The sequence below is a fragment of the Meles meles genome, chromosome 16 (genome assembly GCF_922984935.1).
Source record: "Meles meles chromosome 16, mMelMel3.1 paternal haplotype, whole genome shotgun sequence".
Taxonomy (NCBI): domain Eukaryota; kingdom Metazoa; phylum Chordata; class Mammalia; order Carnivora; family Mustelidae; genus Meles; species Meles meles.
This window is the reverse complement of record NC_060081.1, coordinates 31,238,489-31,255,462: the sequence shown is the minus strand read 5'-3', so window position 1 is coordinate 31,255,462 and position 16,974 is coordinate 31,238,489. Positions and strand designations below refer to the sequence as shown.

The following is a 16,974-nucleotide window of genomic DNA, read 5'->3' as shown; positions in this document are numbered from 1 at the left end:
TGGGGTTAATGCTGTAGTTTTTGTGCCTTGAACATATGGTTGTGGAGTCATCTCCACAGAGTCTTGCACTTGAATCCGTGACCCAGGAGTCAACTCCAGAGGTTTCCTGACTTGAGATACTGGCCTTGAGGTCAAATCCTGAGTTTCTACAACTTGTGATTGTGGTGTTATGATCATTCCCATGGGTGACCCCAGTGCTGCTGGGGTTACCTTTAAAGAGTGTATGGATTGATGTGATGGCATTGGAATCATCCCTACTGATTCTGTGATTTTAAGTGGTGGCTTTGGAGGTAAACCCACAGATCCTACAACTCCAGGTGGACCAATAGTAGGAGGACAGCTAGAAGATGTCAAACCGACTGGTTGAGTTGCTCCTGGGGCCAAAGTTGCAATTTCAGACTGTGAATCTCCAGATTCTATAACATGTGGCGGTGCTGGTGGAATTATTCCCATGAAATCCATAGCTTGTAATTGTGCCACTGGAGTAACTTTCGTGTAATCAGTAACTTGATGCGATGGACTGGAGATCATTTCCAGTGATCTTGTATTTTGACATATTGGCCCTGGAGGAATCTTCAATGGTCCTGTGATTTGACTTTCTGGATTTAAGGTTATATTCACTGATTCAGTAACTTTAGGATGTGGCCCAAAAGTCATTTCCACAGTTTCCACAACTGTATATTTTGCCTTTGGATGCATCTTTCCTGATGGTATAACTTTATGGTCCAATGATGTGGCTATTTCCCCTGATTTCATGGCTTGGGATGGTGTTCTTGGGGTTTTTCCCACTGGTTTTATGATATGTGGATGTGATTCATTAATCATCCCCATAGAATCTGTGACTTGAAGCAATGCTGCAGGAGTTACCGTCACATTATCTGTGACTTGATTCACTGGTCTGGAGGTCATCTTTGATTCCATAACTCGATGCTGAGCACTTGGTGTTACCTCCACTGGTTCAGTGACTTGATATGATGGTTTAGTGCTTACACTCACTTTTTTTGTGGTTTCCATTGGTTTCCCAACTTTGGCTGGTGGCTGTGGGAACAAACCTACAGATTCTATCACTTCTGAATGTGATTCTGGGATCATCCCCATCGAATCCATGACTTGAAGTAAAGCTAAAGGAGTTACCTTTATACTATCTGTAACTTGACATGGTAGACTTGGGGTCAATTCCACATTAGTCATGTGAGACTTATGCTGCTGAATCCTTTTTTCCAGACGACCTATGACCCTCTGTTCTATATTAAGTTCTAGGACATGTTTTGGCTCCTTCTGCAGTCCAGTGGTTTTCTCTGGAATTATGTCAGCTCCTAAATTTTTGGGAAGTGGAGTGCCCAATGATGTAACTAAGGGCCTGGATGTAAGGATTTGGGGGCCATCCCCAAGTTGTGACTGCTTACCTGGGATAAGTGACTGTGAAATTTTTGTTTCTGTTCTATTTAATCCAGATTCCACTCCAATATTCACATGGAGCTGAAATGATGGACAGTTTGGGAATTTATTGTAGAGACTTTGTTCAGTGCTTTGATGAATGGGCACAGATACCTGGATTTGAGGTTTCTCTGGTTCAGGAACTCCTCCTTGTGCCTCAATTAAATAATTCAGCATTCCCCATGATTCCCTCACAGGCAGAGGCACTGCTTGTTCCCTCAAAGTATAAACCTTCCAAGCCATATGTCCCTCTAACTCCCACCTAGCTAAAGGAGAAAGCCGGATTGGAGCCCACCCCGAGAATCGTGGTCTTGCCTTGGTGAAAATAAAATCTGGCCCATGATCCAATGTCAAATGACTCTTGCTCTCTCCCCCATTCTTTGTTTTTTCTTGTTGGCGGAGATCTGGGGATTCAAACATAGAGTTGATAAAAGAGTTTTGGGATCTTAAGGGTGAAAGAGCTGCCAAATTCTGTAAAAGTTTTGATTTCCCAAACTCTGAGAGCTGAAAAGGAGGCAGGGGTGTGCCTTTGTTCCTGAACATGGAAGACTGGGTTTTGGATAAAATAGGTAAACTATGGCTCCGGAGTTGCCAGGTTGTTCCTTCAGAAAAGACGGGAAGGTGGGACAGGCAGGAGTTGTTGCATAATGATCCAAAGGAGCTGCTGTCCTTAGTAGAATGTTTTGCCTTCTTACAGCCACAACAGGGTAAAACAGGCTTCTGAGCCACAAGCACAGAGGAGGTGGAGGAAGAAATCACATCCTGTGATTCAGGCAAACATAATTTCTTAAGACTTGATCTAAGAAATAAAGAAAAGTTTCCATTTGCTTTGAGGCTGGAAAAAGTAGGAAAAGGGAAAGGTAACGGCTATTTCAAATGTGAAATATTTTGGCCCGAGGGAGAACAATAACAACAAAAGAGATTGTTTTCCCCAATATCAATTACTTGTGTGAAGAATTCCTCTACCAGGAGGAGAGGACGGTATGGGTCTCCATTCCAATCAGAAATGATCCATGGACTAAAACCTTTGGACCCAGAATTTATCCCCACTGCCAAAACTAAGTAAATAAGCCACCACCTAACAATCTCTCTTTTCCCTCTCTTTTCCCCTCCCTCTTTCCCTCTCTACTACCTCCCTTCTTTGGTCTCTTCCTCCCTCCCTCTTAAAAGTTCTACCACCTTTGGGGCACCTGGCTAGCTCAGCTGGTAGAGCATGCAATTCTTGGTCTCAAGAATTCAACCCCCACATTGTGGGTAGAGTTTACCTAAGACAAAAACAAAAACTTCCACCACCCAACCTCCCCCCAGAAATGACCTTCCCTGACCTTGCACATTCCAGATGTTGGAAGATCTGATGAAGACTTCTGTCCATGGACCAGAGTACATACTCCTGGGCCCATCCTATAGGGAGACCTGAAAAGCTGGACACAAGAGTAGGTCAATGTCACTGAAGTGATATTAAAGTACTAGTAAGGAAACCAATAAGAATAGTGACTTAACTTAGAAAAGGAACAGCTATCATTGTGAGGGAAGTAAAACAGTACTAGGTACCTTTCTCCTAACTCATACAGAGTTTATCAGTAGAGTAAGCTGAAGAGAGGAGGAATAGATAGTGAAGGTCAACTCTACTCACTGTGTCCAAGTAGCTTCCGAGCAGCTCATCCTAAGTTTTTCTTCCCACTGGGAAGCTGGGAACAGAGGTAAAGAAGCTTTTAGCACCCTAATTGTTGATACCACCTCTACCTTGTTCCACCCCGGTGTTTTACAGATAAGACAACAAAGGTGAAATCATGCCTAGGATCATTAAGTTAATTAGTGGTAGAGCTCAGACTTAACCCAAGTCTCAAGTTTTTATATTTTGAACTCTACTCTGCTGCCTTCACCATGTAGTAGATTAAGCTGTTGGAAAGCGCAGGAACAGTCATGCGAGTAGGGAGTTGGAGTAGGGGAATCAAAGTTCATAACACATGTTTTTCCCCCCAACAGAGTCTACCCAGTGCCTATGACAGGGGAAAAAGTTATCGGAACTTCCTGCACCAAACATTAATCTCACCAAATTTCTTTCCTGATGCTTTGAGTTCTACACGAAAGGAAAATTAGGAAAGAGAGCATGGGGAAAAGAAGCATAGGAAGAATTATCAATCTGTTTACATCTCTTTGGAAGTTGCTAAAAAGAATCTAGCATCTTTGGAGATGCTAGAAAGAATAAGCACATTTCTTTCGTTTACATAATCTGTCTCAAATTCCCTCCCTCAAACTGTTATTAAAGTCTGGAGTTTTAAAGCAGACCCACAGTTGATTTGTCATTAGCCTTGAGCTGAAGAATAAAGGATAGGATCTTTCTGACCTGTGAGTTTCTGGATCTTTTTCAATTTACGCTGCTTTGAAGTCTAGAGAGGCACAAAGAGAAAAAAATAAAATCAGAAAATGTTCTAGGTTAGAGAATCAAGAGCACATTTCCTCTCACAGACACAAATATTGATACAGTTGGTGTCCATAACCACAGCACAACTGGCACCCCATTCATGTATTCATAGATCATTTAATGAGTGCTTACTAAGTTCTAGGCATTAGGTTGGGTGCTAGGACTACAAAGATAAATATGACCCCTGTATTCTGGGAATTCACATTAATGGCAAAACAGATGTCTAAACAGCTAAATTATAATACAGTGTGGCAAATATATAACACATAAATAGTATATAAATAAATAGATAACAAAACATAAATATATTAAATTTATTAAAATTTATAGATATATTAATAAATAAATATATAACAGAAATATAAGTGTTACAGAATAAAAGGACAGTGATTAACTGCCTGGGAAAGATGGGGAAAATTACTCAAGAAGTGGCCATTTGTACTGGAGTCTGAAGAATCAACAGAAAGTTTTTGGTGAAAAAAAGAGCCTGCCAGGCAAGTCAAAAGCACCATCACCAAGAAGATTATAAAGTCATGAGTGTCAGGTGCACATTGGCTAAGACAAAAGCTGAAAATATAAGCGGAAGCCAGATTTTGCCAAATGATGGAATTTTTATTTGATCCTTTAGGTCAGGATTTCCCAATCAGTAACGTAATCTCCTAAGTTTTTTGCAAGCTTGTTCCAGGTCACTTTAAAGGCAGAAATTACATTTGTTACCATTTCAAATAAAACAATTTTTATTTCTCCCTTTTGAATCATGACATCAGTCTCAGAGAGTGTATTATAAGAGTCTACATAATATTATTCATAGTATTGCCAAATGTTTTAGCTAAACAGTGTTGAATAAAAGGGTTAAAAGCAAAAATTCTCCCAAGAATGGTGGTTCAACATAAGAAAGTAAATCAATGTGATACACCACATTAATAACACAAAGGGGAAAAAAGATGGACAATTATCTCAACTGGTGGAGAAAAAGGATTGCCAAAATCCAACACCTATTCATGATTTAATAAAAAAAAATAAAGACACTCAACAAACTAGGGATAGAAGGGAATTTCCTCAATATAGTAAGGGGTATTAATGAAAAACCCATAGCTAATATCATTCTCAATAGCGAAAGCCTGAGAGCTTTCCTTTTAAGGTAGTGAACAGACAAGGATGCTCAATTTCACTACTTTTCTTTAACATTGTGCTAGAAACTCCGACCAGAGCAATTAGGTAAGAAAAATAAAAGCCATCTTTTCCTTTGGAAAGGAAAAGTTAAACAATCTCTATCTCTGTTCATAGATGACATAATCTTATTTACAGAAGATCGTAAATAATACACACACATACACACACACACACACACACACACACACACAAAACCCAATTAGAACTAATAAATGAATTTAGCAAAGTTACAGAATGCAGTATCAACACACAAAAATCAGTTGTTTTTTTTTTTTTAGGTTGGTTCCATACTGGGCCCAATGGAGAGCTTGACCTCATGACCCTAAGATCAAGATAAAGATCAATATCAAGACCTAAGCTGAGATCAAGTCTTGGATGCTTAGGGGTACCTAGGTGGTTCAGTTGTCAAGAGTCTGCCTTCTGCTCAGATCATGTTCCCAGAGTCCTGGGATCAAGCCCTGCATCTGGCTCCCTGCTCAGCTGGAAGCCTGCTTCTCCCTCTCCCACTCCCCCTGCTTGTGTTCCCTCTCTCGCTGTATCTCTCTCCGTGTCAAATAAATAAATAAAATATTTTTAAATATAAATAATTTAATTTAATTTTTAAAAAACTGATTGAAAATAGAAACCCTGGCCTCTGCCTTCAGCTCAGGTCATGATCTCAGGATCCTGGGATGGAGGCTGGTATCAGGCTCTCTGCTCGGTGGGGAGCCTGCTTCTCCTCTTTCTCTCCCTCTGCCTGCCTCTCTGCCTACTTGTGATCTGTGTGTCAAATAAATGAATAAAAAAAAATCTTTATAGATTTTATTTTTAAATTTAAAATTAAAATTAAAACGAAATTTAAATTTTAAAAATGTTAGATAAATCCCCTGATATGAGGAAGTGGAGATGCAACATGGGGGGTTAGGGGGATAGGAGAAGAGTAAATGAAACAAGATGGCATTGGGAAGGAAACAGACCATAAGTGACTCTTAATCTCACAAAACAAACTGAGGGCTGCTGGGGGGAGGGGAGGTTGGGAGAGGGGGAGTGGGGTTATGGACATTGGGAAGGGTATGTGCTATGATGAGTGCTGTGAAGTGTGTAAGCCTGGCGATTCACAGACCTGTACCCCTGGGGATAAAAATACATTATATGTTTATAAAAAATAAGAAATAAATAAAAAAATTCTAAAAAATAAAAAAATTAAATAAATCTTTAAAGATTTATTTTATTTATTTGTTTATATTTATTTGAGATAGAGACCATGAGAGAGAGCATGAGAGTGGAGAAGATCAGAGGGAGAAGCAGACTCCCTGTGCAGCTGGGAGCCTGATGCAGGACTTGATCCCAGAACTCCAGGATCATGACCTGAGCCAAAGGCAGTTGCTTCACCAATTGAGCCACCCAGGCACCCTATTTTGAAGTACTGATATAATTCCGAAAATGGCATTTTTTTAAGATTTTATTTTTAAATAATCTCTACACCCAGTGTGGGCCTCAAACTTACTATCCCAAGATCAAGAGTCACATGCTCTACTGACTGAGCCAGGCAGGTGCCCCTAGAAAATGGCATTTAAAATACCAGACGTTGGGGCACCTGGGTGGCTCAGTGGGTTAAAGCCTCTGCCTTTGGCTCAGGTCATGATCCCATGGTCCTGGGATCCAGCCCCACATTAGGCTCTCTGCTCAGTGGGGAGCCTGCTTGCCCCTCTCTCTCTGTCTGCCTCTCTGCCTACTTGTGATCTCTGTCTGCCAAATAAATAAATAAAATCTTTTAAAAAATAAAAATAAAATAAAATACCAGACATTGTGTCCCTCCTAATAATCATCATGACCTTTGAAATTGTCTCCCCTCCCTCCAAAGAAGTAATTCTGATAAGTCTTAGACCCAACTTTCCCATTTAAAGAAATAGAGAAGAAAAATGGAACATATTAAATAACAACATGGGTATTTAATCAGTAGAATCTTGCCTGCAAAACTCTAGAGGACAAATGATCCATTTCTTTAACATATAAATGGAAAGAATAAAAGAAAGATATGGAGGTAGGGAATCTACAAATTATAAGGAAATTAAACACACCAACCAATCTCAATATGTGAACCTTATTTAGATCTTGAGTCAAGCAGACTGTAAAAAATAATTTATATCATTTATGATACATTTGGTATTTGCCCAAACCAAATTCAGTGTTTATTTTCCTATTTTGGTAGTTTTTTTTTTTTTTTACTCTTTATAAAATATTTTTATTTTAATTTTAATAATTTTTTTATTTTTTAATTTATTTATTTTTTCAGCGTAACAGTATTCATTGTTTTTGCACAACACCCAGTGCTCCATGCAAAACGTGCCCTCCCTATTACCCACCACCTGTTCCCCCAACCTCCCACCCCTACATTTGGTATTTGAATACTGATGGATATTTGATGGTACTCAAAGATTATTGTTAAATTTTTAGGCATAGTAATGATACTGTGATTAAGTATTTTCTCTTAAAAGAGTCTTTACCTTTTAGACACACATATTTAATTATGAATGAAATTATGTTACCCGACATTTGCTTCAGAACAATGCAGAGTTGAAGCTGGGTTATGGAATCATGAAGATTCATTATGCACTTTTTAAAAAAAGATTTATTTATTTATTTATTTATTTGACAGACAGAGATCACAAGTAGGCAGAGAGGGAGGAAGGGAAGAAGGCTCCCCGCTGAGCAGAGAGCCCAACTCAGGGCTCTGCTCCATCCCAGGACCCCCTTGGATCATGACCTGAGCAAAGGCAGAGGCTTTAACGCACTGAGCCACCCAGGTGCCCCTTATTATGCACTTCTATGTGCTTTTGATTTGTTTAAAAATTTCCTTAAAATGACAAAAAAAATTATTTACTATAGCTCCAGAAATCCCTCTTTATGGAAAGCTAAATATTATTAAAAGAAATTAAAAAGGCCTAAATAAATGGAAAGACAAACACATTCAAAGATCAGAACACTCATTATTTTTACTACATTAATTATCCTTAAACTGACCTATAAATTCAGTTTCATTCCCATAAAAATCCTGCATATTTTTGTGTGACAATTAACAGGATAATTAAAAAATACAGAAATGCCAATGACCTGGGATGCCTGGGTGGCTGTCAGTTGAGTGTGCAACTCTTGGTTTTGGCTTGGGTTGTGATCCTGCATTGGGCATTGCACTTAGTAGGAAGTCGCTTGAGATTCTCTCTCTCCCTCTCCCTCTGCCCCTCCCCCAGCTCACACATGGGCACGTGGTCTCTCTCTAAAATAAATAAAATAAATCTTTAAAAAAAAGAAAGAAATGCCAATGACCTAGAATAACTAGACAATTTTGAAGAAGATCAAAGTTGTAAGACACGACCAAACTTCAGGACTTACTACAAAGTCTTATTAATAAAGACAGTGAAGTATAAGGACAGACAGACCAAAGTAACAAAATAAAGAGCCCTGAAATTGACCCACACATGTGTACATTTATATGATTTATGACAGGGTCATCAATGCAATTGAAAGAGAAAAAGTGATGGTCTTTTCAGTAAATGGTGCTGGGAGAAACGACTGGAGTTTAGAGTGTGATGGTGAGGTAGTCATGTAAGTATAGTGTCAGATTTAAAATTTTGGTATTTTGTTCATCATAAATTTTCCACATTAATTTTTATTTTTAAATAATATTGTATTAAATATTACCTTGTTTACTAGGCTTTTTGATGCCCCTTAAATTTTGTGCCCAAGGTGAATGACTCTCTCATTTCACCCAGTCCCTGCCTTCCTGGAGGGATTGGATAATTCTATGGGAGGAAAAAAGAACTTTGATCCCTACCTTATACCATACACAAAAAAGTAATTTGAGATGGATCATAGGCCTTAATGTAAATGAAAAAAAGGTGGGGGGGGGCTTCTAGAAGAAACATAGAAGACTATTATCATAGCCTGGGGGCAGGCAAAAATTTCTTACATTGGACATGACAAAAAAAACCCTGAGCATAAAAGCAAAAACTGATACATTGGATTTCATTAAAATTAAGAACTTCTGTTCATTAGCACACCACTGTGAGTGAAAAGATAAGCCACAGTGGGAAGATTGATTTTGAATACCTACATCTGACAAACAATTCATGTCTATAATATGTAAAGAGTTCCTACAAATTAGTAAGTAAAAGATTGGCAATCCAACCGTTAAAAATGGGCCAAAAAATTGAACAGGAAGGTCATAAAAGAGGATTTTCAAATGACCAATTAACATAAGAAGTTTCTCAATATCATTAATAAACATGGAAATGCACATTATAAACCACAACGCAATGCCAAACACACTACCTAGAGTGGCTAAAATTAAAAAGATGGTCAATGTCAAGTGTTCACAAGAATGTGGAGAAACTAGAACTCTCATACTCTACTAATGGAAGTATAAATTGGTATAATTACTTTAGAGAACTGTTTGTTATCATCTACTAAAATTAAACATACATAGCACATGGCCAGGCATATTTCCAATGGAAATAGGGTTCCACATCAACAATGTATCATTTACAATTAACATCTTGAAACTTTATCTTACATTTTATATAGACACTTTATATACATTTTAACTATAAAAAATAACTGACTTTTTGAAATGCAATATGCAAGAAGGAAATTATTTTTTTTATTTTTTAAATTTTAACTCCTGCATAGTTAACATACAGTGTTATGTTCAGTTTCAGGTATGTAATACAGTGCCTCAACAGTTCTATATACTACTTGGAGCTCATCAAGATACTCTTATGGTGCCTGGCTGGCTCAGTTGGTAGAGTGTGCCACTCTTGATCTTGGGATTGTAGGTTTGACCCCCCCTGTTGGGTATAAGGATTACTTAAAAAAAATCTTAAAAAGAATAAAGATAGTATACTCTTAATCTCCTTCACCTATTTCATTCATCCTCCCACCCACCTTCCCGCTGGTAACCATCTGTTTGTTTTCTATAGCTAAGAGTCCGTATTTTGGTTTGTCTTTCTCATTTTTCTCTTTTGTTCATTTGTTTTGTTTCTTAAATGGCGCATATGAGTGAAATCATATGGAATTTGTCTTTCTCTGACTGGCTTATTTTGCTTAGCATTATACTCTCCTGATCCACCTGTGCTGTTGCAAATGGCAAGTTTTCAATCTTTTTTATGACCGAATAATATTCCATTGTATATGTATATCACATCGTCTTTTTCCAATCATCTCCCAATGGATGTATAATCCTATTTTTATAAGGTTCAAATGAGGCAAAAATAATCCATGACTCTAGACATCACAATAGAGATTGCCTCTGGGTGGGAGGAGAACAGACTGGCGAGGACCATGAAGGAACTCTCTAGGATTATGGCAGTATTATAAGCTTGATTGGGGGTGCTAGTTAATAGGTGTATAAATTTATCAAAACTCATCAAACTGTACACTTAAGATCTATGCATTTTGCTGTTTATAATTATGCCTGAATGAAAAGTGTATTTGACAAAAAAGCCTTTTTTTACATATATATGTACTAGGAAATTTTATTAATTATGTAGCAAGGTGACATTGAGGAATTTTCACTATACATCCTTCTGAGAAAGGAACGAATGTTTGCCCTCCCCAAAGAGGGTAGCCAGGCCTTTGTTCTTAAGGACTTAGTTTTCCTAATCCATGGCAAAGAGTTAAGTTTCTCCTGCTGAAAAAATTGCCAAGAACCTTAAAGACACCCCTCATATAAGACTAGACCTGTGGAGTATTTTAAGCTGAATTGTGCCGGAGGCTTAATATTTGGTGTTTCCAGGGTTGAGAAGAACAGGAAGCTGGCTTCCTGATATGGAGACAATGCTGAAGCTGCAATTACACTGAAATAATGAGGCCCTGAGCCTGGTGGGATTCAGGTCCTCCTGGTCCTAGGATCTCAGAGATAGTAGACTGGGAGTCTTGACAAAGGTTTCTGTGACCAAGCTTGGCACACTGGAACTGAGCCACAGATTTTGCCTTCAGATGGCAAAGATGAAAAGCAACAGTTACTCCCATGGTTTGAGGACCTAACCCTCTGGGCACCTGGGTGGGTCAGTTGGTTGAGTGTCTCTTGATTTGGGCTCATGTCCTGATCAAGCCCCACATTGGGCTCCATGCTCAGTGGGAAACCGACTTGAGGTTTCTCTCTCTCTCCCCCCATCACTGCCCCTCCCCCCTGCTTGCGCACACACTCTCTCTAAATAAATAAAAATAAAATCTTCGTTTTTAAAAAAAGTACCTGATCTTCTGCCGTTTGGGATAAACTGCAAAAGCTCCAGAATTCCCATACAATACAAACGTTGGGGGAGGAAAAACTGACCCTGGGCTTTTTAGCCAACCTAGGTGATAGGAGGCTTAAAGCAGATTATACCCGATGTAGACAAGGAACTTTATTTGCCCTTTCTTATACCTAAGTGTTCTGGAACAATTCACTCCTGTTAAAGTCCATTAACTTTCATGCCTCACCTGTTACATGGGGAAAAGTGGGCATTTGTCTTTTCTCTCCCTCTTCAAGATGTTAAAATGAACTTTGCAACTTTAAAAAACATGCTGCTTTAAAATTAAATGATTATATACCTAATGTCACTTATCATGTATTATGAAAAAGAGATAAAGTGATGTATAAATTCCCAAGGGGTTGACAAATTTTGACAATGAAAGTTTTGAGGGTCAAAAACAGGCTGGGAAAGGCCACTGCAGGTGGTGGGATGCTGAGAGATTTTGTTTGTTTTTTCAGCCAATTTTGGCAGAGTGATACAGTCAGCCATGGGAAGCTCTGTGTATGTGGTTTCTCTTCCATAAAGCCAGGGCTACGTTCTATGCTCTAGGCTTGAAAAAGTTTGTAGGAGTCCAGCTAGCATAGCATAAATAAATGAAGTCCTAGTTAAGACAGTAATACCCAAGTGGGATTGCTGTGTTTGAGAGATGTTTCTGAGAAAAAAATAATTGAAAGGAACTTTGTGGCCAAATATATTGATAACTAGATCTACCTCCAAGATCTAGAGTATAAGCTAATGCTGTCCAATAGAATTTTCTATGATGATGGAATTATCCAAGATCTGCTCTGTCCAACGTGATCGCCTCTAGACACATGTGATACTTGAAAAGTCCACAATGCGATTAAGGAATTGAATTTTAAATTTTATGTAATTTTGAGTAATTTAAATTTGAATGGCCCCACGTGGCCAGTGGATACCAGACTGGATAGCACAGGTCTAGACAATTTGAGCAGCAAGGTGAATATCTCCACATAAATTTTACAAGCACTTCAAATGTCATAGTTAATTTTCAGCCTCCTACCACACAACTTCTGTCTAATGTTTCCTATGTTGTTCAAAATGCCATCGTCTTGTCAGTCATCCAGGGTTAAAATTCCAAAGTCATTTATTCATTTCACAAACATCCAGGGAGCGCTTACTAAATGCCAGGCAGGATCCTAGGCATAGGGAATACAAAGATGAATATAGTCCTTGTAGGAAAACAGTGATAATATTTATAATTAACTCTTGTATTTGAGGTCTGATCAGGGAAAATACCAGACTCAGTCCCTTCTCTTTCTGCTTTACTTTTCACATCCAAACTTTTGTCACAATAGCCCCCCGAGGGCAAAGATTTTTGTCCCTTCCATTTACCGCTGTATCCATAGAGCCTAAAGGAGTGCCTTGTACAGGGTGGTGGTGGTGGCTGGTCAACATTTGAGGAATGAATCCATGCCTCTCCTACCATCCTGCTTTAATTCCCTTTCCCTCCTTCCCACTACACCTCGTTCACAGTCTCCAACTGGTTTAGCTACCCAGACAACTGCCACAGACACTTACTGGAGATATTTTAAACCTTCACTTTCAAAGTGTGGTCCTGGGTCAGTAAGGTAACGGTATATAAAATCAATATATAGAAATTCATTGCATTTCTATTTACTTATAACGAAGCCATAGAAAGAGAAATCAAGAAAACGATTCCATTTACAACTTCATCAAAAATAATAAAAGATCTAGAAATAAACTTAACTTAGAAGTAAACAAGGAGGTAGAAGACCTGTACTCAGAAAACTAGAAAAGATTGATTGAAAAAAACCGGAGATGGCACAAGTGGAAAGATAATCCATGCTCCTGGCTTGGAACAACAAATATTGTTAAAATATCCATGCTACCCAAAGCAATCTACAGATTTAATGTGATCCCTTTAAAAAAAATCATCAGCATTTTTCACAGAACTAGAACATTCATAAAATTTGTACAGAACCACAAAAGATCCCAAACTGCCAAAACAATCTTGGGGGAGGTGGCAAACACATCTGGAGGTGTCACAATTCCAGATTTCAAGGTGAACTACTACAAAGCTATCACGATCAAAATAGTGTGGTACTGGCACAAAAACAGACACACAGATCAATGGAACAGAATAGAAAGTTCAGAAATAGACCCATGATTATATGGTCAATTAATCTTTGACAAAGGAGGAAAGAATATGTGATGGGAAAAAGTCTCTTCAACAAATGGTGTTGAGAAAACTGAGTAGCTACATGCAAAGAATGAGATTGGACCATTTTCTTACAACATACACAAAAATAAACTCAAAACGGGTAAAGGACCTGTATGTGAGACATGAAAACATAAAATTCCTGAAAGAGAGCACAGGGCATAAGATCTCTGACATTGGCCGCAGCAACATTTTTCTAGATATGTCTCCTGAGGCAAGGGAAAGAAAAGCAGAAATAAACTATTAGGACTACACCAAAACAAAAAACTTCTGCACAGCACAGGAAGCAATCAACAAAACTAAACAACAACTTACTGAATGGGAGAAGATATTTGCAAATGACATAACCGATAAAGGGTTAGTATCCAAAATACAGAGAGAAATTACACAATTCAACACCCCCGCAACCAAATAACCCAGTTAAAAATGGGCAGAAGAGAGTTGCCTTTGTGGCTCAGTCAGCTAAGTGTCCAACTCTTTATTTCAGCTCAGGTCATGATCTCAGAGTCATGAGATCAAACCCCACGTTGGGCTCCACACTCAGAGCTGAGTCTGCTTGAGATTCTCTCCCTCTCCTTCTGCCCCTCCCCCACACTCATGTTCTCTCTCTCTCTCTAAAATAAATAAGTAAAATCTTTTTAAAATTTTAAAATAGAATTATATTACCCAGTAATTGCATTATTGGGTATTTACCCAGAAACTTTGAAAACACTAATTTAAAAGGATATATGTACCACTATGTATATAGCAGCATTATTTTTTTTAAAGATTTTATTTATTAATTTGAGAGAGAGAGCATGCATGTGTGAGGGGGAGGTACAGAGGGAGAGAGAAAAGCAGGCTCCCCCTGAACAGGGAGCCTGACATGGGGCTTGATCCAGGACCCTGGAATCATAACCTGAGCCAAAGGCAGACACTTAACCAACTAAGCCACCCAGCTCTCCCTGGAGTACCATTATTTACAATAGCCAAATTATGGAAGTACTCCAAGTGTCCATTGATAGATGAATAAATAAAGAATATGTGGTATATGTATACATATGCATATATACATGTATACACACACACAATGGAATATTATTCTGTCACAAAAATGAATGAAACATTGTCATTTGCAACAACATGGGTGGATCTAGAGAGTATAATGCTAGGTGAAATAAGCTAGTCAGAGAAAGACAAATTCCATGTAATTTCACTCACATGTGGAATTTAAGAAACAAAACAAAGGAACAAAGGAAAAGTAAAGAGAGAAACCAAAAGACAGACTCTTAACTACAGAGAACAAACATGGTTACCAGAGGTGGGTGGCGGGGGATGGGTGAAAGGGATTAAGAGTACACTTATCTTGATAAGCACTGAGTGATGTAGAATTGTTGAATTACTATATTGTACACCTGAAACTAATATAACACTGTATGTTAACTATACTGCAATTAAAATTTTAAAACAATAAATAATATAAAAATGTGCTTTCTTAAAAAAAAATGTGACGGGGCACCTGGGTGGCTCAGTGGGTTAAAGTCCCTGCCTTCGGCTCAGGTCATCATCCCAGGGTCCTGGGGTGGAGCCCCACATCGGACTCTGCTCAGCAGGGAACCTCCTTCCCCCTCTCTCTCTGCCTGCCTCTTTGCCTGCTTGTGATCTCTGTCTGTCAAATAAATAAATAAAATCTAAAAAAAAAAAGACCTTTGACATTTTTTAAAAAGATTTACTTATTTATTTGAGAGAGAGAAAGGGCGTGGAGCAGGGGGAGGGGAGGGAGAAAGGAGGAAGGGAGAGAGCCAGACTCCCTGCTGAGCACAAGGCATGATGCAGGGCTTGATCTCACAATCCTGAGATCATGACCTGAGCCTAAATCAAGAGTCACAGACCAACTGAGCCACCCAGACACCCCTTGACATCTTTCAATTGCATATAGAATGAATATGTATATATACGAACTCTTCAGCCTGGCATGGAAAGCCCTCTACAATGTCACCTCTGTCAATTTTCCAGATTTTTCTCACAGTGACCTCCCTTTACTTCTACATTCCAACTACATAGGTGTCCTCTCTTCAAACATATCCAACACTCTTCAGTTTCCCCTGCTTTTCCCCAATCCATTCCTTCCATCTGGAAAGTCTTCCCTACTTTCTTCCATCCACCCTATCCATCTTCAAAGCCCTTCCCTTCTTCTGAAGCACAGTTCAAACCTGAGGTCCCCCAGAGGCATTTTATAGATCCCCCTGCTTCAAAAGACTGCCTCCAACCTCTTCAGCAGTATTTATACTTCTATTAACCCTTATCATTTTCTCTTTCATTATGTATATATCCATCTGTCTCCCCAGGTTTGCCTAGAGCTCCTAGAGGGTGGGGTTGGGGTTTTATTTTTCCTCAATGTCTAGTACGCCACCATATAGAATAGGAGCTCAAGGTTTGTTGAAATAAACTGAAAGGAACAGGATTGAGCATGATTTACACTTATAGGAAGACATCCATAGGCACTCTCTCAACTCCCCTCTTCCCCCACCCAGTTTCTCCCCTGGACCAAGATGTAGGACTTTCCAAGGCTTCAGAGGCAGGGACGGGGAGCGGTGGATTTCCAGGGAAGGTTGCATCACATACCTCTGAGGCTCTCTTGGCTGCCACCTGCTCCCTGCTCTGTCTCCCAGAGAAGAGCAGCCAAAGCCCCCAAACGAGGAAACCAAATAGTAGTAAAAGGCTGACATATGATGGAGGCGGCATGGCCAGCCCCCATATCGGTGCCATTTCTCAGCCTCATGCCCCTCTCAGCCAAATAATATTACCCCTCAAGGTTGTGACTCCATATGACATCACAATGGTCATTGCAAGGTAAACCTGACAGGGCCCAGCCAATGTGCGAGCGGCTTGGGTCTCTTCTCTGAGATGTGTCCATCAGAGGCCCCTTCCTGAGGCTGCCCATGGGCTCTGCCTTCGCAGCCAACGCTCGGGAAGACCTCCTTTACCATCCTACACGGATTGGGTTGGACAAGTTGGCATAGAGAGTATGGAGGCAAGATTTCAAAGGAGCAGCCCCTCCAAAGGGCTTGTCTTGTCCTACAAGCATCTTCTCTGGAACCAGTCACTCCCTAGAGGTCCAGGCATGCTGTCATAAGTTCCCAATCACAAATTAGAATACTGAGACAAGTACATTTAGGAAAGCTAGGCTATCCTAAGTACAGATACTCTCAGGAAATGTGATTATATATGGTTTCCTAATTCCAAAGTTTGACACATTTCTTAGTTGCTATAACATTGAAACAGAGAAGTCACTCGGGGAAATTAAATGATCTTAGAGGATCACTCAACTCCAAAATCCATAGTCTCATTTTCTAGAAGATTTATTATGTCATTACACCCAGAGTTAACTGGATTCTCTATGGTTAATTCACTGTAAACAAATTTTATAAAGAATCAACTTATGCTATACTAAAGATGAATAAAACTGGCCAGAGTATTTTTTTTTC

The 16,974-nt window shown here is 39.2% G+C and overlaps 1 protein-coding gene across 1 annotated transcript in view; it reads right to left on the bottom strand.

Moving 5' to 3' along the window:
- LOC123926569 overlaps window positions 1–16,255 on the bottom strand; it is a 31,960-nt gene extending 15,705 nt beyond the window's left edge. The window contains 5 exon segments of the mRNA XM_045980527.1: window positions 401–2,236; window positions 2,763–2,858; window positions 3,071–3,125; window positions 3,749–3,827; window positions 16,112–16,255. Of these exon segments, the coding sequence (XP_045836483.1) occupies window positions 401–2,236; window positions 2,763–2,858; window positions 3,071–3,125; window positions 3,749–3,827; window positions 16,112–16,255 (2,210 nt within the window).
- Between the last annotated feature and the right edge of the window lie 719 nt (window positions 16,256–16,974).